Genomic DNA, 26,410 nt, shown 5'->3' on the forward strand with positions numbered 1-26,410 from the left:
AAAGCGATTGATTGGATCAAGAAATGACATTTTGTTGATATCATGTTGCAGGAGGATCTAGATATATTGATTCATCCAGGGGGGAGTAGGAGGATCAGCGAGAGCATTACCCTCTCTAGGACTAGGTAGAGGTGGAGGATTGGACAGAGGTCGAGGGAGAGGGATTGATTTTGGTCAGATCCGTCCAGATCCAGGGGCGATTGCAGCTCAGGGTGGTTGGGATGAGGGGGAGGAGGATTCAGAGGATCATGTGCCCCTCATTCGGCAGTGGATTATGAGAGCTACTTGGGTGGAGACTCCAGCAGGTGGAGAGGCAGGCGGTGATGATGCCATGCGGGATATACCTCAACAGGATGTGCCACAGCAGGATGTGCCACAGCAGGAGAGCATAGATGACCTTAGAGCACAGATAGATCAACTCAGGGCATAGGTTCAAACGCTCACTGTTGAGAGAGAGAGTGTTGTTAGGAGATACCAGGATACACAGGCTACTCTCGATCATATTCAGAAGGTTGGTTCTGGCACTCTCTCAGCTGATACTGTTAGAGCATTGTATCCAGAGGGGAAGGAGACAGCGTATTGGTGGCGACGATATGAAGATCTGGTCTCTAAGAGCCAAAAAGCAGGGAGCTATGCGACTACTCCTGTATTCGGCAGGATGGATACCAGCAGTGGTGGGGTTATGGGGCCCCCTCAGAGGAATAGGGATCGAGGAGCAGGGCCATCTGGAGGATCGTCACACCCACAGCCACAGAGTCAAACGGGAGTGGTACAAGGCAGCCATGAGACTTGATTTGATATTATGAGACATTTGTATGTAACTGATTATTTCTTTGATATCATTGTATACTTGGATTTTATATTAAATAGCATATCATTATCCATCATTTATTTGTATGTTATTTAATAATTATTTTTCTATTAAATAGTTAATTTGAAAAGATTAATTTATTTAATTTGTTTCATATTCTTCTCCTAATTAATTTAATTGAAACATTTTATTAATTAATTCATTTAGCTTTTCTTCTAACCCAATTAATTAAATATCTTATATTAAATTATTCTTCTATCAACTATCCTATGGTCTCATCAATTAAATAATTTCTTAATTATTTAATCTCCCTTTGCCAACTCCCCTCATCTCCACATCACTTCTTCTTTGCCAACTCATCCATCATGTGGCTAAAGATGTTAATATTTAATTAATATTAATATGCATCATTATCTTCAACATTCATTCTATTCTTCAAATAATGTGTAAGTACACACATTCCTCAACCTTCCTATATACTCTCCAACCTTCCTACATCTTTGGAGGAAGTTGAGTCCACTTGTCCTCTTATCCCTAAATCTTCTCCAACTATCCTATATTCTCTCAGTCTTCATTCTTAGTCAAGGTGAGATGAATGACACTTGGCTTCTCCTTCCACCTTTTCCTCCATCATGTAGGTGTAGGAGGAACATCTTCCACCTTTCTCTCTCACATCTCAACCTCTTGCTCCTAGCCATTCAAATTGCAAGATTTAATCATGATCGTTGATCTCTACCATCTAAGCTTATGCACTCAAAAATCTATAAATAAAGGTCTCCTAAGCCATTTTTGAAACTAATAGCTAATCACATAGTCTTCATTTTGCATCCGTGAGTTTTGAGTTTAAAGCAATTTAGCATTTTAGGAGTTTTATCATAGCATGTCATTATCTTTGCATATTAGCTTAATATCATTTAGCATATCAATCAACAACTAGTTATCTGTCCATTCTTCATATGCCATCTTGGAAGCTACCAGTGCTTGTCTGAGAGCAAAATCATCTACAACCAAGAACAATGGGGTTAGGACACAATGAGACATAAATCATGAAGGTATAACAATTTCATTTGCTTTTTCATTTCATGTTGTTTCATTTGTTGAAGCTTGAGTTATATTTGCATGATAGACTAATGAGTTTGTAGGTTTAATCTATAAGGTGAAACTTAAGTGGATACACATTTTTTGGCGCCCACCATGGGATCACATTAGTAAGTTTCATTGTGTGCAAACTCCATACTCATGGTGCAAAATTCCCTAATGTGATCCTGAGGATCAAATTTCCCATCATATTTATCGTATTTAGGGATTTCACAATGTTCTGGAAATGGTATCATGTTTAAATTCTTGACAAAAGGATATGAACAGATGTCCTCCAATGAATATTTCTTAGAACTTGTTCCATTCTGCATATCCTGTAGTTGTTGTTGCAAGGTTTGCATTTGTTGAGCGAGAGTTAACAAAGGATTATCAACGCAGGTTCTTCTATCACCACGCTCTCTTCTTGTTTCATCTTGGTTCATTGCATCATCATGGTCTTTTCTTGTTCTTCCCCCTCTTGTTTCCTCGTGATTTACTCGATTTACATCCACGTTATTGAGTTCATCAGTGTTTTGATTGTTACTTGTTCCTGCATCTTGTTTCAAACCTTCTACATTAAAATTTTGTGGCAATTTAGCTCCTGAATTTGCCAACATTAGGATGTACTTTTCCTTTTGTTTTTCCAATAACTTTTCCATTAGTTTGTCAAATTTATAATCTTGTTCAAGGTCTCTAATGGTGTTATTTACTGCTTCTTCATCAACATCTATGTATCCAAATTGATGAAACATTGAATTTTCTCTTCTTGAGGCGATATCTAAAAGTCATATAAGCATCTAATGATTTTCAAGTTGTTTGATTTCAATGTGAGTGCAATCTTGATTTTGATAAAACCTAGGTTCAAAGAGGAACAATCTATCCAAGATAATGAACAAAGGTTGATATGATCAAGTTTTGTGATACAGGATTTGATATATCCTGATATGAAACTGATAATAATATTGATTTGCACTTGAGATGGTTGAATCACTAACTTGTTGCATGTTTTATGCTTACGAAAACTTTTGGAAAAAAAGCCTATTTGATTGATAAGTTAATCGTTTGACTAGGTTGAAGACCTGTGATAGTTGAAGACAAATCTACTCAAAAAAGGGTAAACGAAGATGATGTTGAAATTTTGGTCTAATATGTGGAAGTGCTCACTGTTTCAAATGCCGGAAAACAAATACGCTAACCTTTTGCTCAAAAGCACTAACATGCGCAACAAATGCGCTGCTCTGTTAAATGGAAACGCTGCTCTATGCCGTAAAAGCGTTGTTTTAGTTGTAAAAGCATTGTTTTGTTGAGCAAATGCGTGATTTTAAAGGTCAAAAGCGTTGTATTGTTGATCAAAAGCATTGTTTTGTGCAACAAATGTGATGTTATGTGCAACAAATGCGTGATTCTAACTGTGTTTAAAGAATTTCTCAGTTTTCCAGCAAGTTCTTGGATTTTTGACTCATTTCAGAATGATGATTTTTTAAGTTTTTGACCATTTTGAGAACATTTTGCAGACATAAAAGACACAATGTTTAGAAAGCAAAGTGCACAAGCAAGTGCAAGTGTTATGGTAGGCCGAGACAATAATTGTTGAATCTCACATAGGGTTTCCCCCAAGGCTACGCTATTTAGTGCGGATATTTAGGTGCTTGACCTCACTGGCTCGACCCTTGGCACTCACTTCTCCATGGCAGCCAAGCACCAGTTTCCATGAAAACTCTCCATGGCAAACTTCATATCTCTACTAAGAACCGTATGTGTGTGAGCCGCTTCAGAGATCCGACCTCCTACACCAACAATTAGAAAGATTTTGGCAGCTAATACAAATGGGTTTTAGTAAGGGCTTTCGGTCATGTGCCCATACATACGGCACTCTACACTCTGTAAATGCAGAAGGTTCCCAACCTATAGAGGTTACGCTCCATAGGGTTCATGGGGAAACATAGTGTCGGTATGAACTAATCAGCACATGTTGTCCATGACTTTCGTCATAGACACGATTTATTTAGAGTGGATCGGACGGACTTGGTATTAGCCTGTTTCCACTTGGGTCATTCCCCTCTCACTGGCCCCCTCAAGGCAGCTCGGGAAAGCAGGCCCTCTAAAGGTAAAACATGAAAAATGAAAGCAGTTCTAGTTTTTTTTATCACCGTATTAGGGTGAGAGCATACTCACCTACTACTTTCAAACTAGCACAATAGACAATGTTTCTTTTACCCTTTAAATTACCTATGTGCAACTACCTTACTAAAAACACACGATGCAAGTTGCATGCTATTCATTTACCTCTTAGTTAAGCTAGGTGAAACATGTATGATTTTTTACTTCCCAAAGTACTCCTAGTTAAACTAAGTGAGGAAATGCATGGAAAAATACTCAAAATAAACCCTGCATGCACACAAGGCAGTAGTTTTCTGAAATCTGGTCTTGGACGGTCGAACCAGCAAAAGTATGTTAGCTGAAAAATTGTAATATTTCAATTTTTTTGCAGATTGATAGAATAAAACCGCTAAAACAGCAAATGCGTGATTCTAAACTATAAAAGCGCTATTCTACAGAATAAATGTGCTATCCTGCGTCACAAATGCGCTATTCTACTGATTGAATGAGTGATTTCAACAATAAAAGCGCTAACCTATTGAGCATATGCATTAACCAAAGCAGTAAAAGCATTGTCCTATTAAGTAAATGCGCTGCCAGATTGCACATAAGCGTGAAACCGGGTTACAAATGCGTTAAATTTATTTCTACGAGAATAAGACAGGATATTAGAAGGATATGTGTGAGGCCCGAGCCCCACAGTGGGCACCAAAAAATGTACCACTTAAGCTTCACCTCAGAGATTAAACCTGCAAACTCATTAGTCTATCATGCAAATATAACTCAAGCTTCAACCAATGAAACAACATGAAATGAAAAAGCAAATGAAATTGTTAGACCTTCATGATTTATGTCTCATTGTGTCCTAACCCCATTGTTCTTGGTTGTAGATGATTTTGCTCTTAGACAAAAGCACTGGTAACTTCCAAGATGGCATATGAAGAATGGACAGATAACTGGTTGTTGATTGATATGCTAAATGATATTAAGCTAATATGCAAAGATAATGATATGCTATGATAAAACTCCTAAAATGCTAAATTGCTTTAAACTCAAAACTCACGGATGCAAAATGAAGACTATGTGATTAGCTATTAGTTTTAAAAATGGCTTAGGAGACCTCTATTTATAGATTTTTAGTGCATAAGCTTAGGTGGTAGAGATCAACTGTCATGATTAAATCTTGCAATTTGGATGGCTATGAGCAAGAGGTTGAGATGTGAGAGAGAAAGGTGGAAGATGTTCCTCCTACACCTACAGGATGGAGAAAAAGGTGGAAGGAGAAGCCAAGTGTCATTCATCTCACCTTGACTAAGAATGAAGACTGAGAGAATATAGGATAGTTGGAAAAGATTTAGGGATAAGAGGACAAGTGGACTCAACTTCCTCCAAAGATGTAGGAAGGTTGGAGAGAATATAGGAAGGTTGAGGAATGTGTGTACGTACACATTATTTGAAGAATAGAATGAATGTTGAAGATAATGATGCATATTAATATTAATTAAATATTAATATCTTTAGCCACATGATGGATGAGTTGGCAAAGAAGATGTGATGTGGAGATGAGGGGAATTGGAAAAGGGAGATTAAATAATTAAGAAATTATTTAATTGATGAGACCATAGATAGTGGATAGAAAAATAATTACATATAAGATATTTAATTAATTAGGTTTGAAGAAAAGCTAAATGAATTAATTAATAAAATGTTTCAATTAAATTAATTAGTAGAAGAATATGAAAGGAATTAAATAAATTAATCTTTTCAAATTAACTATTTAATAGAAAAATAATTATTAAATAAATATAAAATAATTATTAGATAAATATAAAATATTTATTTAATTGCTCATAGCCAATTTTATGTGTATACAGTCGGGGTTCCCTTACATGGCAATAGATATTAAATACTACCTAGCAGTTGCCCGAGGTACCAACCGTCATAATTGACACGGGAACCCACACAGCCGACTCCACACATAACAAAAATAACATAAACTATAACTTAAGAGTTTTATTCCTAATTGCCGCCTAACATCAGGCCCCCCAAAAAAGAAGTCGTCTTCCAGACAACTGAACAAAATGTAAGCTGATGGAAGCAAAACTGGAACTAAGGTGGAGAGGGATGAGAGGGCGTCCCTGGAAGTACAGACGACTGAGAAGTGTCAGCCCACTGCTGAAGCTGCTGAAGGCGCTGGGTAGCCGCAAGTTCCCGCTCTCGTACCATCTTTAACATATGAGTCGCCTCAAGTAATTTGTTGCGGGTTTTCTGAAGCTCCTCGAGTTGTCCGTGCAACTCCTTATCCTTCTCTACAAGGCTAACTTCTAATCCCACCAGGCCGCCAATTCAGTCTTCTCCTTACAACTCGCTTCCAGGTCCTAAACATACTTAGCCACAGTCTCTTCCAAGGATGTGACCGAAGAGTGTTCCTAAGCCAACTGTTCCTGGCTCTTCTGGATGTGATGGGCCAAAGTTTTTCTAGCACCCTCGGCTTCTCGTATCGCCTAATCTTGCTGTGTTGTCACGGCCTCCATCCTCACTATTGTCGTCCTCTGATGCTTCTGGACCAAGTCTCAAAAAGCCGTCTCCACCCCACGCAAAGAACCATAAATGTCGTTCTCTTCAATTACTATCACATTGGCCATCCATGCACTAACCATCTCAGGGGTTTCCGACTTTGGCCATCCTATTTTTGACTGTTCTGCAAGAGACAAACTCCGAACACTATACAGATTATTCTCAAAGAGTTCGGCGACCTCACCTTGCAGGTCCCGTGCAACCTCTTCGTCACGATCGGATTGCTCCGACGGATTGCTCTCAGACGAAGTTCCGATTTCTTCACTCTACGACGAGTGAGTGGCCTGGTCGGCGAGATCTTCCTCCGCTACGTCTGGCAGTGGTAGGTTGCTTGCAATCTCTACCAACTGGTTCCACGTACACGGTTTCTACCTCTCCCGACTACGGCTCCTACTCACGCTCCAACTCTTGCTCTGCCTTTCAAGACTCTCCGACCCTTTAGCAATCTCCCTCAGCCGACGTCTCCGCTCGTTTTGTTCTTTGATACGTAGGGATTTCCGTACCGACACCTCGCCTACTTCTCCGTTGGTACCACGTCGTCGGTCCTTGTTGGGACGTAGGGGCATTAATTGCCAGGGGTACGACGTCTGCTCGTATCCCTCTCTTCCTTCCCTACGGCTCCTTTCTTCGCACTGTTGTAGGATTTGTTGTCGAGGACGTTCACGACTGATTTCTTCCCTCTGCACTTTCCATTCAATGAGATTTCGTGCCAACCGTCTAAGAAGGCTCCCAAGAAGATCAAACTCGACAGAATTTATTGTGAGTTCCTCACGTACCGTGCCCTCAGGGACCGCTCTCTCCCAAGCTTCCCTCTGCATGTATAGAGTGACAGAAACGTCCCACAGTTCCACCAAATCCTCCGTCAGTTGATCCTCTCGTACTTCCACTTGCGTGGCCTCTTCGTGTGTATCACCTTCAGTGACTATCAACTGTTGTTGGAATGGTCGGCCCACTAGTGCTTATCGCCTGCCGCCATATTGATCTCCAGAAATCGAATCGACAACGGCACCAAAATGTTAACTCCCTACGGTGAGTTGTTCAAGTTCATGGAATTAACAAGCAGTACACACAAAACATATAACCAGCAACTTCAACTATATACAGAACATTAATTAACAGTAACAGTCACAACAATATGGCAGAAAGATGTTTCCTTTTATTGCATTACCAAAACTATTACATCATTATTATTGCCGAGGTTCCCTTACATGGCATGGCAATATATAGTACCTGGCGGTTGGCCGAGGTACCAACCGTCGTAACTGACACGGGAACCCACACGGCCAACTCCACATATAACAAAAATAACATAAACTATAACTTAAGAGTTTTATTCCTATTGCCACCTAACATCTTGGCTATTGTTGGGATGTTATTTCATTTGTTTTTCTGTTGTGAGCAATTGTGAGAAGTTTGGAGAAGCTTCACTAGAAGTTGTAGTTATTTCTTGTGTATTTGGGCACAAAAGAGTTTTTCATTGTAATTTCCCGCATACGTTCATTGCTGTTATCTGATGTATTGGACAGAAAAGTTGACACTAAATAACGTTCAAAACTGTTATAAAACAATCTACATCAGATGCATTAAGTGGGGTTACAGTTTGTTATGTTTTTGGAGGTCATTTCAATATACCCGATTTCTCTATTTTCAAGTTAAAGCAAATCTGAATTAGAGATTAAAAGAAAACCTTCAATCTGATTTATATATTTTAAAAGGATACATCACATTGCATTCTTGTGAAGGATACATCACATTGCATTCTTGTGAAGGATACTTCTGACAACAAGTAGTTTTCAGGCAATAAGCTGATAGAAGCAATGTATTCACACCCCTATTTTTTAGAGCATGAAAATTATCTTCATTTTTTTTTCTGATTCTATACGGGGTACGGCACCCTCATGCCTAACTTACAGGTCAAAAAAAAAAAATTCCTTTGCAAGTGTGTTGTAATCTTGTTTTTATTTCATAAAAAATTGAACAAGTTTTGGAGTGTGGGGTTTCTCTCTTGAGAGGGTTTTCCCCACGTATATCTAGTGTTATGTGTTTATTGCTTATTGTTGAATTGGACATGGTTTTGTCATTCATGTAATTGTTAGATAAGATTTGAAAAGTTTTTGCATAATACTCTCCTCAAGATTAGCATATGAACTTGTTTTTTCACACTTTGCTTCCTTAAAAGTGGTATCAAAGTTAGATTCGGTTCTAATTGTTTGGTTAATGGGTTTTTTGAGCTAATCAAATTTAAGAGCTTGTGCAAAAGCATACTTTGTGATCTTGTTGGAGGAATTTTTAGATGGCAAGCACATCAAGGAGGATCGAGGTGGAAAAAATTTTATGTATGAATTTTGAGATGTGGAAATTTAAAATGGAAGATTTGTTGATTGATTGTGATGTGTGGCATGTTGTTGATGCACAAGTTCAAAGACATACAAATGTCATTTTAGAAGCTTAATATGATAAAATGGATCAAAAATGAAAAGGTTCTAATTAAATTGTGCCTTGCAAATTCTGTTCTTACCAATGCCCACAAAAAACCCACTATAATAACATTATTGAAGAAAGTGATCTATCAAGAAAAGTCTTTAATGAATAAATATTCTTCAGGAAGAAGCTTTATTCCTTGAGGATGGAAGGTGGACAAAATATAGATCACATGGACGCATTTAATATGTTGTAGCTCAATTAAACTTTGTGGATGTGAAGGTCAATGAAAAGAAAATATCGCATGGGACAGCTTGGGCATGGCCATTAGGAGCACTTCAGTCAATTTGAAGGTAGAGGATGTTGTTTTTTCTTTTCTTTCTAAAGAAATAAGGATAAAAGTCTCTCTAAGTGCCAAAGAAGCTTTGGCATTTGAGGAATACCACAAGCAAGAGGTAAAAAGACGAATAAGCAGTGTGAGAAATTCAAATCTAAATTCTAAGGGGAGATCAAAATTTCTCGGAAAGTCCAAAGCCATTTTTGTAATTGTAGCAAGTCTGGTCAGTTTAATAAGGAGTGGAAAGAAGAAAAGAAAAAACAAGAAGAAAATTGTTTTTAATTCAAAATCTGAGAACAAAGCAAGAGGTAAAAAGACGAATAAGCAGTGTGAGAAATTCAAATCTAAATTCTAAGGGGAGATCAAAATTTCTCGGAAAGTCCAAAGCCATTTTTGTAATTGTAGCAAGTCTGGTCAGTTTAATAAGGAGTGGAAAGAAGAAAAGAAAAAACAAGAAAAAAATTATTTTTAATTCAAAATCTGAGAAGGAAGATGGTGATGCATTCATTGAAGCTTTGGCCACTCATGCAAGTGAGAATGCACGGTTTATTGACTTAGGTGCATCTTTTCATATGGCCTCAAATAAACATTGGTTTAATAAATATGAAAAGAATGGAGGTAAGGTGCACTTGGGTGATAATTCCTATTTAGATATTGTTGGCATGATAGAATTTAGATAAAATTTCCTAATGGTAGAATTGAGGATTTGGACGATGTCCTGCATATCCCAAGATTAACACATTCTGTTATTTGTGAGAAAACTAATAGATTCATTTAGATATTGTTGGCATGATAGAATTTAGATAAAATTTCCTAATGGTAGAATTGGGGATTTGGACGATGTCCTGCATATCCCAAGATTAACACAATCTGTTATTTGTGAGAAAACTAATAGATTCGGGTGTGCATGTTATATTTTTTAGGCAACTGTTAAAATGGTGAGAGGTGCCATGGTGGTTGTTAACGCTAGGAGATTGGGAAGCTTATTTCAGATTGATACATGCACAATTGAGTACAATCATACTTCTACAAAGATTGTAAGAATCCGAATTTGTTTCAAAAGAGACAAGTGACAAGAAATTTATTGGTTTGAACTACGGTCCACTATTATGTAAAACTTTAGAAAATTATGCAACCCTTTAGGTTAAACTTTTCAGCTCAACTTCTTTAAATTCTTTTCAATAGGTAAGTTGCAACATTCACCTTGCTGGCAGCTAAACATAGAGGAATGAAATATCTAGGTTGAGTAATTTAACAGCTTAGCAGCCACACATGAAAGCTTTCTAATCCACTTAAATCATCCTTGCGATTGTATTTAACCTCATATTCGTGTTGCTCTGAATTAGCATGCAGAGCATGTCCAGTGGGACTTGAAACTGGCATGGGACGGCGGAAATCATGCTATGTTACTGGACAATAGACTGCTGAATTGAACTTATTTAATTTTTTCCCAAAAGTAGAAATGCTGATATTCATATAGAGTTGTTAGGGCATCTCACTAGCTTCAATATCAAAATTACATTCTTTTGTCAATTGTGCTGTTGCAGACTTCCATTCATTTACAGGTGGATGCTAAGGATCTTCATAGCTTTTTAAACAGTGATCTGATGTGGAATTGTTAGAGGCAAAAAAACAAATTATGGTGCAGTTAGGTCAGATGTAAGAATCATAGTTTGATTCACGGGAAGAATCGATCATAGAATGACCATGCTGCTGTTGATCCACCCCACACAGCCAGTTTAGGTTCTCTTCTTCCCACTCTGTATAACACTGAATCTTGACTAATGGAAAATCAAAGTGGTTTCTCAACCTACAGATGATTTCCTGAATGCTACTGCCCATTTTCCTCTTCCAATTATTTCTGGTCAGAGTAGTGAAATTGCAAATACACATTCTATCAGCAATGGTACTTTTCCTGGTATGATTTTTTATCAAGTCGATCCATCTTCTCAAACTTTAAAACTATTATAGAACCAGTTGTCATTGTTATTGGTCACTTAAGAGTGAGATTGAGACAATGAATCCTCTTGATGCTGCTACAGGTGACAGTAGTTCAGGTTTTCAAAGTGCTGCTGTCAAAGATGCTCCTAATTATATCGATGTCCAAGTTGTTTCTCCAGATGGTAGTGCTGAGGTTTCTTCATTATTTTGTTCTTGTGTAAAGAACTTCAAACAAATTGTAATAAGATCCTAAATGTTATTTCTGTAGGAAGTTTTTGATTCAAGGCCTCTTAAAAATATAACTGAGAAATTTCAGCATCAGGATAACAAAAAATTTAGCTGTAAAATATGATTAGCCTTGACAAATATGCATGGCCTAGCAATTTAAGAATAGATCTATAATAAAAATACTCTGCTTAGTAAAAAATTCTACATGTTTTTCTTAGCTGATTTAAGATAACTTGTTCTACTTGGCAAATCTTGGGCAAGGTTATGCCTTGGACCACTTCTTATGTTTTAAACTAGGGTCACATTCAAATTTACTCCATAATTATTACACCACAACCTTGCTACACATCAATAGTTATGAGTTGCCTTACTATGGTCAGGAATTCCAAGTGATTCCTACTATCATTACATAACAACTCCTTGGACTTAACAAGATATACAAATCATGAATAAAGAATCAATCAAAAAGATGATATCAATTTAAACTTGAGAATTAAAAATGATATAAATATTTTATCTGTGACTCTATTAGCAATATGAAGATAATGCACAAGGGAAAACATTGTAGCATTCTAAACTGTGTCCTCAAATTGGATAGAAGGAAAGAAGACTCACTGACATCCATCTGCACCTTAAAGCAACATCCCGCACAGTTTTATCTTGAAGAACTGCAGCGATTTTAATATATTTGACAAAATTTGATTCATTTGCATATCTGAACAAGGATGGAACAAATAATTTTAAATTTCACCCCCAGTATTGGAAGGAATAAAACACTACAAAAAATAGATGTCTTTTAACAGAATAACATCTTTCTGCCAGTGATATGAAGGCAATTTATAAATAGAGAGATTCCAAATGCACAATAGCAAATGCTTGATACTCAACAATATTAGGCAGATAACCAGACTCCCAACTAAATAGTGATTGATGATTGCACATATCATAATAATTACAGACAGTAGTGTGGAATCTTGAAAGGCCATGTAACAGAGTATCAATTAACACTCAGCAACAACATTAACCAAATTTTGTTCAGAAAAATGAGTGCTAACATTTCTTCATAAAATATAGAACAGGAAATTTTCTACCTTAAAAATCCCAAACCTACAAAATCTGGTGTATAACTAGATATGCTATCTAAAAAGAAGAACGAAATTGGAAAACTAAAAAATATCAATGTTTTCCCCAATGGGAAAACAATTTCAATCAGTTCTCCATTTCTCAAATTCAACTTTTTATAGAATCAAAAAGCTTTGAAAATCAAGTTCAACAAATATAGATAATATGCACCTGATTAGTGAACATCCTAACATGATGCGTTAATCCACCTTTACATTACCTTCATATTTTTTAACATACAATTTTCGAATTAATGTCATAGCTACACTACTAGGACTCCAGCGTGACATGATAAGCTAGAGAGTAAAAATTGATTTGAAATTTAGCAAAATCCTAATAAAGAGTTGATTATAGATCACCTAACTGAGATAACTGTAAAATAGCTTCACAATAGCTTCACAAATTTTCAATTTCATGATCAGTATGAAACAATAGCTTCACAAAATTTCAATTTTATAATTGGTATGACACAATAGCTTCACAAAATTTCAATTTTATAATCAGTATGAAACAATAGCTTCACAAAATTTTGAATATTCCTCAAGAGTTAAATTGAACTTAGAACCATTCAACCACTAGGAAAGTGTATGGGAAGTTTCAGGTCATTGTCAGATAGAATTTAAGAAAATTTAGCATAGAGAAGACATTTCAAAAACACTAGCATTCCTTCTATGCCTAATCTTTTGTGTGGATACATGGGTTCATGAAGCTGCTAAGGGAGGAGACATAAGAATTGTGGCCATAGAATGATCACAATCAAGTTATGGTACAGTCACACAGTTCAGATCAGGAAATGGTTTTGTTAAAGGGGGCTTTGTCAGTCCCTGTGGGAGTGGATGGAGTTTTTAATTAAAATGAATGTGTTAATTGACAGGGTTTGAGTAATGCTTTCCTTAGCAGAGATGAGCACTCTAACAGGAAAATGGAAGACAAAGCAATTGTTGCCTTCACAGGAAATAGTACTATCAATACTGATGCCGGCATTGGTTCTTCTGACCTACACGCTATTGATAAATTCATGAGGCTTATATGTTGTGAACAATTGGTCTGCAGAAGTCTTTTAGGGCTTATCATAGGTACAGTTGATGGTGATAAAGGGCATGGTAGTGATAATAATGGATGTAGATTCAGGATCAAGCAGTTATACATGGAAAGAATCGTGAGTATGCCAATCCTAGAAAGGATATAGAATATATTTCAGTGTATACTGCTGAACATGGGTTGACTCGGAGATCTAGTGGTACTACAGGTTTTCTTATGCAGGGGAAATGCTGTATCTTTTCACTTATGCAGATTTGGTATTTGGTAGAATTCTGATTGAACTATACAAAGGGAAGAATCTAGTTACAAAAGGCCATGAGTTTGGATATTCTTTCCATCTTGGTGTTTATTTACATGATAAGGAACAACATTCTCTTGCCAGTGACTATAAAATACCTTGTGCACAGTCCTTGAATGTAAAGATTTGCAGACCCAGTATAAGATTGGTTAATTGTGGAAAGAGGCATGGCAGTGGTCATTCCCTTATTCCCAAAATTTGTCCTCTTGCACATGTAGAAGTGGTCAGTGACACTGGGCATTCATAATTGTCCTCCACTTGCTGACATTGATGTAGCTGATGCTATGGGATATTGTAACATTCATCCATTTGCAGGTTTGGATGCAAAAGAAGACCCTGAAGATGAAGCCAGGATCATAGTGTTGACAACTGGATCCAGCAAAAACTTTTCAAGCTATTTTGACTCAGACTCAGACACAGTGAAAAAACTTGGCAACTAAAAAAGTATGCTATATGAAAAAATACTTTTTTATGGCACTTTTTTGAAAAGTTTGAATTAATTTTTGGATTTTTTCAGACTGAACCAAGTGTGCAAATCAAGGTTGCAGACACAATGAACCTGAATCAAACTTAGATCTGTGAGTCCTTGCGAGGACTTGCCAAGACTCAGAACTATGGCTGCGATACAGATGCCTACAAAATGATCAATTTTATAGACTTCACTGAAGCTTATAATGAATGGCTTTGCTCATACTGAGGCATTTGTTTTTTACGGTCCTATTTAGTATTTTAGATGCATTTCATCTAGGTCGGTTAATTTTTAAGTCTTTCATCCAGAGCAGGCTGTATCAGAGTGATTTTGATGCAACTGTGGTGATGAGACTTTTACAATAAACAATAGATAGGAGTCAATTGCTGAAGCCTTTTTCTCTGATATTTTAGGAGGTATCAGCATGATACTTGGTTAGTTGCTAGTTTCCTGGGATTTCCCTGGGTTTAGTTTATGTGTTTTAATGGATAAGCATTGTGTTGCAGGGACATTTAGCAGCTTCAAATTAGTACTAATTGCATAGCTAACTTAGAAGCATGGTTTCATGTCTTAAGAAAATTTGACGATAGGTTGTACCCCATGTAGTTTGCTTTTCTGAAAATAGGAATAGCCATCAGCCTGTCATTTTAGATAGAGTGTTCAAAAGCATTGCCATTTCATTTCTTCATGTTGTGGAGCATGTAATGACTATATTGTTTTTGCAAAAGGTGAAAGAAAAGGAAAAACTCAAAATATTTTTGCATGACACGTTCTCTAATCAGGAACTCGTCTAAATATTTCCATTTTAAAATTGCTGGTGTAACAATGTGACTAAGCTCATTGGTGCAAATTCCATTTGGTGAAAAGATCTGTTTATGAGTTTATTTCCCAGCTCTTGTTTCTACTTGTCTTGGCATAACTGAATTATCATTCTTGCTGCAGCTGTGATTTCATTGGCTGTTTTGAAGAATATTGTGCATGGCTAAAAAAATCCAAATCGTAGATAGAAAACAGAACATTGAAAACAGAGGCAGAGTAACTTTGCATCACTTAGTTTATGATCCAATCAGAAACATTAGAAAAAAGTGACATGCACATGCATTTACTCTGTCTAGACGAAAAGGCAATTTCAATGCTATATTGGGAATTGATCTTATGGCTTGAGCTCAATTGCATCATATTTAACTGGATTAGGACAAAAACAGACAAAAAGAAGAAGCTGAGATGACAGCATCAACCCTGAACTAAAAATTCAGAAGTATCCTAACCATAACCAGCATAAACATGAGATTCATATTGGAAAAAATAAAACAAATTATCACCACCTTCATGGTGAGAATGGGAGATGAAGGACGCCACTAGAACATACCAGAAATATGTAAGATATATAGTCTATAATGCTAAATGAGATAGAACATGAAATGAATTTCCTCTTAGATTGAAAACCTAAGAACAGGAAACAAACTTTTTTAAATCATTAGGATCAAGGTATCTTGAAAACCTAATTTTTAGCCTCTTGGATAGAAGGAAAGTTATGATCAATATTAAAGAAAATCAAGTAAAAGAAGGAATAAAATTCCAAAAGTTCCCATAGACTATAGGAAGTTTTGCTTGACAAAAATCATCTTTCATCATCATCATCATTGGGCAAAGAGAATTTTTCTCTCCTAGTCTTTAAGTGCAGACAAATAAATTTTCTCGATATTCTTTGACCTAAATTATGCTTCTTCAAACAGTGCCATGGGAGGGGCTCAGCCTCCAATTTTTATTGTGCGACCAATCCCATGGAAATTGTAAATAAGGAAAAGAGAGCAATAGACTCTCAACTCTCAAGCTAAAAGAGTGGAGTAGAAATTTTTTTGGTTGGAGAATTTAGCTGGTGCTGAAAAGGGGTGCTCGAAGTTTGCAGCTCCCACTCAGAAAATTTAGGAAATATTTTCCCATAAGTGTTATAGTGATGTAATCTTTGAATTTTTTTTTCAAAATATCAAAAGGTCAATTTAAATACAAACTTCCAGCTCCCACTCAAGATAACTCAGGAAATATTTTCCCAAATGGAAGTGTCATAGTGGTGTAATCCTTAAAGATTTTTTTCAAAATATCAAAAGGTTAACAACTTAAGTACAAACTTCCAACGCCCACTCAGATAATTTAGGAAATATTTTCTCCGATGGAAGTGTCATAGCGGTGTAATCTTTGAATATTTTTATCAAGATATCAAAAGGTTACTTTATATATAAACTTCCAGCTCCCACTCAGATAATTTAGAAATATTTTCCCAGATGGAAGTGTCATAGTGTTGTAATCTTTGAATATTTTTTTCAATCAAAAGGTTGATTTAAATACCAAATCCTTTCAACCTGCAAGTTATTTGAAAATTGATCTGGAGGAAGTAAATCTCACATAATTGAACAGTGTGAGTGTTTTAGATTCTAGAATACGTTTTTGTAAAGGAGTACAAAAGGATAGAGAAACGTATCAAACAAAGTAACAATCTCGAAAAGAAAACAATCTACTCTAGTTTTCGACATAAATTGCATTTCTTATCACAGAATCACGTGGAAGCTAATCTCACATAATTGGATGCGGGGATTTGTTTTAGAATGATGTTCTTGTGGAGGTATTAAAAAAAGGATAGAGATACACCTCAATCAAACTAACGAGCAACTATCAAATGAGTGATCAAAACGAATCATGAAGTGGTGAATAAAGATGTCTAAATGAATCCCGTGGGAATTCTGAACTGGCCAGACGATCAAAATAATCTCCAACAAAAAATACTTTCAGCATAGCTGATTTCCTTTCCCGGAACTCTTTGACCTAGATTGCACTCCTTATCATAAAAATGAATGTGAAGAAAACAAGTCTCACATAATTGGACGCTATGATTATTTTAGGATGATGTTTTTGAAAAGTCAATTAAAGTACCAATTATGATCTTTAAAAAGAAAAAGGAAAAAAAAAGAAGATCATGATCTATCGTCATCTTTGCACATAACTGATTTCCTTGTTTTCCTTTGGACTAAATCAAGCGCTCCTTACCATGAAAGCCAAGGAATGAATGGTAAGAAAACAAATCTCACAAAATTGCATGCTGTGATTGTTCCATAACGATGATTTTAAGCAAAACAACTTGAAACAAGGTGTGGATGGATGTCAATAATGTTTAACGGTCACAAAAATTATGACAACAAAACATTTCCGTTAAATAAAATCAATTTAAGCAGAAAGTTAAAATCCATACAGTTGAAGTTTCTCTTCAAGTATGTTCTGTTCCTCCATAGTCCATTCCAGCGCAAGCCCCGGGTCATGTTTAAGTGCTGCCGAAGCGCCTGAATTCCCACTGCCATTGCCTGCGGATGCTTTCGAAGGCGCTGCAGCGCTCTGGTTCACAGTATTTCCATTGAATGAAGAAGAAGACCCTTGCTGAACTCCTGCGCCATAATTGGCCGCCATTGCTAACACAAACCTCTCCTTCTCATCTCATCCAAACCAAAACCTAAACATAGCTCAACGACTCCATGAAAAACATAACGCGGAACAAACTCAGGGCCGCAAAAAGCTCCAAAATATCACCATGAGTGACGGTCCAGCTATCGAAATTAAAATTTAAACTCCAATCTTTAAGCACGCCGAATAAAAAGAAAATGATTGCCGCTTTCAATGTTTTACACTTTTTTCCCTATTTCTCGCCAAGAATCCTAGCTACCTGAGAATTGTAAGCAACTTTTGTACGGAGCACAGCAAGCTTTACCTTAATTAGAACGTCCGTACTTGACGATGAAACCCTAGCTTAAAGAATCTCGCTGTGAAATCAGCCATTGGACAACAAACAGAAAAGCAACTCCTCTCTCGCAATCGTAGTACTTTAACTTATTTCTTCCCCGTACCTGAATTTTAATTATTTTCGGACATACAACGCTAACGGCAGGAACATCATTCGTATAATTTGTTTCTGTATTTGTAAATCGATCATCCTGGTCGTTATATTTGTGATGCAGTGTAGATCCTACCCGGTGGGGGTGCCTTCTAGCTCTGTAAGGGAGCAATATATTTAGCGCCATGTGCACATGAGGGCCCACCGCATGTGCCCGCTGTCGCTTTTTGGGGCTTCCACTAATTTAAGTGTTGTCTTTCGAAGAGTTTGTGAGCCACTTCGAAAATTGACTCATGCTGTAACCCTGTTAAATGCCGTGCAGGGAAAACTTATCCCTGTGGTTTTGTTTATAGTTTTCAGGCTTTTTGTACCTTTCTATTATTGGTGAAAGAAAAGTGGCCAGATCTGGCTTTTTGGCCAGATCTGGCTTTTCTGCTTTTTAAACCGTTCGTTTGTTCGTTCGTCTTTTCCTGTTATGGAATTTTTTTAACTTTGTTAGCACTATATTCATTAGTGAAGATAATGATACTAGGAAAGGATTGCGTTCGTAACCTAGTACTAACACATTTGGCTTAGCTTTTGTGTATAATTGTGACTTGGTGTATGTAAGTCAACTTAGCTAAACATGATTCCGCTTTCATTTGTCTTTTTCTGCTATGGAATTTATTTTTAGTCAAATGTTAGTTGAGCACTCATTGCTTACTAGCAATTGGATCTGTAGGTTCATTGGTATGTTTATAGTTTTGTCTGTTTATCTTTAATGGTATGAAAGGCAATAATAAAATATATATGTGAGGGTGTTAATTTGGTCAAGGTAATTACAATTTTAGTCAAGTTTAATCATCAAAAGTGGTTAAATGTAAATCTAGCATTATAAAGGTTATATCATATCTTGTTTATTTCATATTTACTTTTTCATTGTGTATTTTCAAATTTTCAAACATACAAATGATGTTGTATGATGTTGTGCATAGTTAAAAGGAAAAAATGATAAATATGAGATATAAGGGTATTATATTGAATTTATTTTCAATTATTTTTTCATTGGATTTATTTTCAATTATTTTTTATGATTAAACTTGATTAAAATTTTAATTACCACAATCAAATTGACTCTTACCCATATATTTTTTATTGTTTCTAACAAAACTATAGACATGGTCATTAAGCCAATAGATTATATGTGTGTGTACGTGTATGTGCATGTGCATGTGTATGTGTATGTGTATGTGTATGTGTATGTGTATGTGAGTATATAATTTGTATTGTCTCTCATACTATTAAGATATGGCAAAACTATAGATATGCCCATTAAGCCTGTATATTATGTGTCTACATATGCATGTATGTATGTATATAAGTATGTATGTGTACATGTATGTGCATGTGCATGTGCATGTGCATGTGCATGTGCATGTGCATGTGCATGTGCATGTGCATGTGCATGTGTATGTGTATGTGTATGTGTATATATGCATATATGTATATGTATATGTGTACAAGTGCATGCACATGTACACATACATATGCATATACACACATGTGTATGTACGCGCGTATGTATGTATGCATCTAAAGACTTTTTGATGACATGTCTATGATCTCCTCTATCATGCAGTATAGTCTTCCTAAAAAATTTGATTGTAAAATGAAAATATCTCAATATGGTCACACAACCACCAAACTTAGGTTCTATGTGTAGACACATAAAAGTTGCACAATGAATTAAGTGAATTTTATTCATTTAATTATTCTTAATTCTTCCTATTAAATAATATCCCTATTCTTCTAATCGCCTATTAATTAAATTAAGATTTAATTAATATACCCTTCTTCTATCTAAGTCATTTAATTAAAATCCCCCTTCTAGCCCATTTAATTAAATTTACATTTAATTAAATCCCCCCACTTGCAAAATCCTACAAATGCAAGTTGCAACCACAATTGAAATAAATTAATTTTATTTTAATTAAATTATATTTTCCCCACCCACTTGCAAAATCCTACATCTCTCACTTGTCTCCTAAACCCCTTCTAGATTCTTCTAATCACTTTCAATTTAGCCTAATTATTGTCACAATCCTAAGAAAAGAGAAGTCACTTCTCAAAGCCTCCAAAGTCTTTGAAAAATAATAAAGGCTTTATCCATTCAACAAGCTAACTTGTTGAGTTCCCCAAATTTGGAAGGACTCTTACAAATTTGTCCCCAAAGTCTTTCTAACCGTTAATGGTTAACTCAACCTTCTTGCATGATTAGAGACTTTCTCTCTAACTCAACCCTCATCTAACCCAAGGATCTCATCAAGCATTCATGGCTTCAACCTTGGTTATCATATTAACCCTTGCACAAGAGTTTATCCCTTGGATAAAAGCTTTATCCAATGGATGAGCCTAACCTAACCATAACCTTACCTCCTAAGGTAACCTTCATGTCTTCTCAAGCATTTAATGCTTCTTACATCTCCTCTCAAGCAGTCGCTTGTTGACAATTGTCACCATTTCATTGGTGAGAATTGTAAACATGAATTGATTAACTTTCAATCCTAGCCCTTGTTGAGATTATCCAATCTTAACCATCCATTGCCCTATTTTTCCTATAAATAGAGCTCATTCCTTCTTCAAAAAAATCAAGTCTTTGTGCATCAAACCTATGGTCTCATAACATTAAGTATATTATCTCTCTTTGATAGAATAGCATTTTAGATCATTTTGATAGCATGATAATCTTAGATATATCATGTTAGCTTCATCTTAGTATAATTTTCATACTAGTTTAAGCTTCATATCAATATCTTGCATCCTATCATCATCTAGTTTTGTATCTATATCATCACTAGGATCTTGGTTGCATTCCATTTAGATCTTAGAATCATTTAAATTGTGTTCTTTAGGTTGTCATCTTAAAGAATCAAGTGCTCTTCCAAGCTGAGAGCCACCTTGAATCTTGAAGATCCTTGGAGATAGAGGAACATGGAACAATTTTAAAGAGTTTAGATTCATTTAACTTGCTTTGTTTGGATTTCTAACTTCTAATGCAATGTTTCGTGTATGTGTTTGAATTGTTTTCTCCTATTGCAGGCTGATACCACATTCCAGGCATACATTAATTAGCGCCAATTTTTTTTTTTTTAATAACATCATTTTTCATGCAGGTAGAAGACAACAATCATGCCAAAATACCAAAATAGCACATCCATGACACTGTTTAGCGTTTATAGACCATTCTTTAGTGCATTCTGTAACCTTTTTGGCGCATACCCTTTTCTGCTTGGCAAACACATAGGAGCACTGTTTTAGCGCATTCGAGCCACATAATAGTGAGTAGGTGTTTGTTCTTAGCACTTTTGAGCCATACTTTAGCACATATGTGCGTAGATCTGTCAGAAGCAAAAATTTATAACAGAGTCAAAAATTAGGCTTGTGGAAGGACAATATATATGGAATATAACATTTGAGTATAAGTCAGGATGTTTGAGAGGGGTTTCGGACCTCTAGGAGTTATAATGCAAAATCTAGTTTTTGGAAGATCCTCCAAATTTCAGACTTAGTCAAATTTCACAATTAGTCAAATTTCAGGGCATTTCAGGATCAGGATTGTGAAATTTGTAACCAAGATTTGAAATTAGGCTTCTGGAAGCCCACCAAAGGTTTTAATTTTTCACTAACTTCTTTCCTTGTAGGTTTTAATAGTTTCTTGCAGGTTGGATGAGTTAGAATTAGGATTTGTGATTTATTTCTAGCTTTTTAAAGTTGGATAAAAGGAACTCATTTTTCCTTTGGATTAAAAATAAACCTCATCTTTCTTTTGGGCTTAAAATTCACCACATCTTCCTTTGGGCTTAAAAAGAATCTCATTGCAAGGTAAAAGGAACAACAAATCAAACACTTTGCTTTCTTGCAAGATTAGGCAAAAACACTTCATTTGGGTTTAAAAAGAACAACAAATTTGCTTTTCAATTTGTAAAAGGTAAAAAGAATCACATTTTCCTTTGGTGCATAAAAAGAATTCATTTTCATTTTGCAAAGGATAAAAAGTACCTCACTGATCATTTTGTGCAAAGTAAAGTAGCTGTTCATTTCACGACTTTCCTTTTGTTGAACAACATCACGATTTATTTTGTTGACTAGGATTTCACTTTCTTAGATAGAAAACATTTTGCTATGAAAAGTTAAAAAGAACACCATGCTTTTTGGAGCAAAATCTCCAAATAGAAGTTAGCAAATCATTGCTTTAAAAGATAAAAAGAACGTGTTTGCTTTGTCTTGAAAGTGGAAGGTATATGCTCTCTCCTTAACTGGGTGACCAAAAAGCCAAACCACTCTTATGCTTTCTTTATTTCAAGCATTTAAAATCCTTTAGCAGGCCTGCCCTCCCGAGTTGCTCTTAGAGCGCCATTAATGGCCGGTGAGAAGGGAACGACCTAAGTGGGAAACAACTTTATCGCCAAGTGTTCCAACCCACTCTAATCAAATGTGGAGGCTGATGAAAGTCCCCTTCAATGGTTTTTCTCAGCGATTAACCTTCCCCTGGTATCTTTAAGATACGTAAAGCCTTTGTTTTAAAGGTTGGGAAGCCTCCCAAGGGACTTTATCACTGAAGACCGAACAGAAGCTTGATTACGAACTTTGGCAATTGCCAAACATTGCCAATATCATAGTGCAAGGGTGGGGAAGAATCCGCCCCCAAGATCACTCACCATATATCTCCCAAGATAACTACTCAATTGTGAAGCAATTCACTTTGAGTTAATTTCTGGCAAAAGGCAAAAAAACAGGTGCGCCCTAGAGGGTGACAAGGTTGTTTGAGCTTATGAAGTATCGAGACTAGTGGGCTATGATATTGTAAATGACCTTTGAATAAAGAGTCTATCTGATGTGTCTTTTGTTGTAAATCAAACTAGTGATAATATTGGGGATTTGAGCACATCCTCAAAAGAACATACACTTAATGTTTAGCATTAGGATGACCATTGTCTTCATGTGTGCTATGTATTCTTGTCACAAATGTTAAAATATCTTGCAAAGTATCCAACAAATCAAACTCAAAATTTAGTTCAAACAAGGAAAAATCATAAAGTGGAGAAGATTTCCAAATCCAACAAAACACCTTTATGAGGTGGATATCAACTTTTCAACCATCTTAGGCGAGATTTTCATCCAACAAAATTAGGGAGTATCAAACCAAGTGATCAAGAGTTTATCATCCAACTATCTCAATGACAACAATACCTAGCTAGGTGTTAAATTTAGTCAAATCAAGTTTCCATATTGGGAGACTTTATCCATATCATTTGATGTGCTTTGTCATAGGGGCCTATCAAACAAACACTCTATTTGACTTAGTAGGCTTGCGTATCTGAAATGAAGTATCCATCAAGTCATAAAAGTTATTTTCCAACATCACAGCAAAAGCATCAAACAAAGAAATCAGGACAGTTAGCGCATAGGAGCAACATCCTAGCGCGTAGCAAACATTCTATAGCACATTTCAAACAAACCTTAGCGCTTTCATCAAACGATTTAGCGCATAACCAGTATCATACTGGTGAAATTTTTAGTAGCACTTTTTAGTATCAGTCTAGCGCATTCAAACACCAGTTGGCGCATTCAAGACATATCATAGCGCTTCCAAAACAGTCAGTTTCAAACATTTTAAGACAGTGTGTCATAAAGGCAGCATAGCGCATAGAGAGCATTATGTAGTGCATCCTGAACATTCATTAGCGTATCCAGTCTTTGCTTTAGCGCTTGGTCAAAACTAGGAAAAACAGAGAGTAAAATCAGTCACTTTGGAAAAAATTTATCAACGGTTTCAAATACCCTTTCGGGTCCTTTAGCAAATCCATCAACAAAACTTCGAATCCAATCATCAATGAGAAAATTTTTAATCAACAAGGTGCTCTTAGAACAAGTTTTTCAAATCCTAAACTAGATTGAGATAAGACTTCATCCAGCAAAATCAGGATGTATCAGAAACGGTGATCAAAGTTTTACCATCCAACGGGTTCTATCAAAAACAAATACCTATTTTGGTCCTCAAGTTGTCAAATCAAGTTTCCATATCGGGAGACTTTATCCATATCATTTGACACACTTTGTTGTGGAGGCAAAACAAACTAAACCTCTACTTGATAAAGTAAACTTGAGTATTCAAATGAAGTATCCAAATCCAACATCAACATCAACATTGATCATTTGTGTATGACCACTCCCCACATTTTGAGAAGAAGTCTTCATCAAAAGACTAAGTTAAAGAAGAGACAACCTAGTCCTAGGGCCCTTATCAAAAGGAGTAAATTTCTCTACATCAACCTATCAAAAACATCAACTTTGATCATTCGTATAACCATTCATCATCAAACCGAGAAAAAGGAAACTCAGTTAAAGGAAATGAGTCCTAACCTAAATCAAGATCAAGATATCATGGCTATCCAATCTAATCCCATTTTTTATCAAGATCCCACCTATCAAGAATCTTATGATGATCCCCTAAGATTTTGGTATTCCATCCACGATGATCCCCTTTTATCTCAAGAGCAGAGTCCCATTCAACATCCACCTCCTAAGAAAAAGCATGATATCCCTTCCATATCCTCCACTGATCTAATTGAAAATCAAGAAAAAAGCACAAATAATCCTACTCCAAGTCTAGATCAAGATCAAGGAATCTCTTCATCCTCCAAATCCATTTTAGATCCTTTCATTCCAAAGTCAATCTCTTCATCCTCCAAATCCATTTTAGGTCATTTCATTCCAAAGTCAAACTCTTCATCCTCCAAATCTATCTTAGGTCCTTTCATTCCAAAGTCAAACTCTTCATCTTCCAAATCTATCTTAGGTCCTTTCATTCCACAATCAAACTCTCCATCCCTTCCATCCATATTGGGTCCTTACCTCCCTCCATCCACCAATCCATCACCTCAAATTATCCATAAGAAAGATCAACAAAGGAACCCATCTTTGAACTTCTTTCAACCATCTATCTAAACATCTTTCCAAAACTATTCTTCCATCATTTCCTTTATCTATTTTGGGTATCTCCCAAAATTCAAATTTCCTCCATCTCTTCATCACTTCTTGAGTTGTGTACCAACACTCATCTTGAATACATTTCCATCTATCCTCACACAAATCTTCAAACATTCTATCTATTATCCAACACCTCTTTTTCGTTCCTTCAATCCCTTTCATTCAATCCTTCGCATAAATTCATCATCTGTGAAATAGGCATTTGTGTCATTTTGTCACATGCTTGCCCATGCTCGAATCTCATGTTCAGTCCTTTCCCTAGATATCTATTCATGAAACGCTTATGAATCCGAGGTTGTTCCTCTTCAACATTTTCTTTTGGTTGGGATACACATTCAATCCAGAAAAGAACGACTTATCGTATCTTGGTCCTGACATCTTTTAATTACTAGACCTCATACACTTAATCAATTGCTCTAAATCATTGTGATCTCTTAGTTGAAGACATGGCTAGTGAAAAATCTAAAATCTTTCTTCCGCACCACTGTAATTATCAAACCCATGTAAGTTTCATCACTTACAAGCCAATGCAAGAAAAATAAAGAGCAAAAAGAAATATCAAAAGATGAAAATCATGAGCAAGAAAAGAAATATCAAGCAATATCAAAATGCTTGGCTATGGGAACATGCAAATAACTCCATCGAGGCTATGGACCCCTGGCTGGTAATGGAGCAATATTTGTGAGATTATAACGATAACCTTGTCGAAGCTATGGACGCTCGCTGGCAACAAGGCTCTATCCAGGATGCTTTTGAAGTCAAGATAACACATGTAGCTAGCCATGTTGGATTCTGAAGATTACAATGATCATATGAGCCAGAATGAACCCACTTTCACACACATGGGTAATCAAAGACTAAATACCTTGATCCAGTTTGGGATTCTTCTTCGCTTTTGAGTATGCTTCCTAGTCGCTAAATATGTTCAATTGAATTTTTTCAGAGGTTCTAAGTGTGGGTTGGGTCTCCATCTTTGAAAAGTTCAGGAGAACTTATTCAGATGGTGCTAAATACTGTGACAATCTTACATATCACCTCTTTGCAAATGGAAACCTCTATGCTTGGAGGCAAAGTTCATCCAC

The 26,410-nt window shown here is 36.2% G+C and overlaps 1 protein-coding gene across 2 annotated transcripts in view; it reads right to left on the reverse strand.

Moving 5' to 3' along the window:
- LOC131036254 (uncharacterized) overlaps nt 1-18,546 on the reverse strand; it is a 112,085-nt gene extending 93,539 nt beyond the window's left edge. The window contains exons 1-2 of one of the 2 annotated variants that reach the window (XM_057968102.2): nt 17,667-18,546; nt 12,108-12,207 (exon numbers count right to left, since the gene is read on the reverse strand). In XM_057968102.2, the coding sequence (XP_057824085.1) occupies nt 12,108-12,207; nt 17,667-17,878 (312 nt within the window). In that variant the 5' untranslated portion in view covers nt 17,879-18,546. The remainder of the gene's footprint in view (nt 1-12,107; nt 12,208-17,666) is intronic. The other variant, XM_057968103.2, reaches the window with a different exon arrangement.
- Between the last annotated feature and the right edge of the window lie 7,864 nt (nt 18,547-26,410).

Source organism: Cryptomeria japonica, chromosome 6 (assembly GCF_030272615.1).
Source record: "Cryptomeria japonica chromosome 6, Sugi_1.0, whole genome shotgun sequence".
Lineage (NCBI taxonomy): Eukaryota > Viridiplantae > Streptophyta > Pinopsida > Cupressales > Cupressaceae > Cryptomeria > Cryptomeria japonica.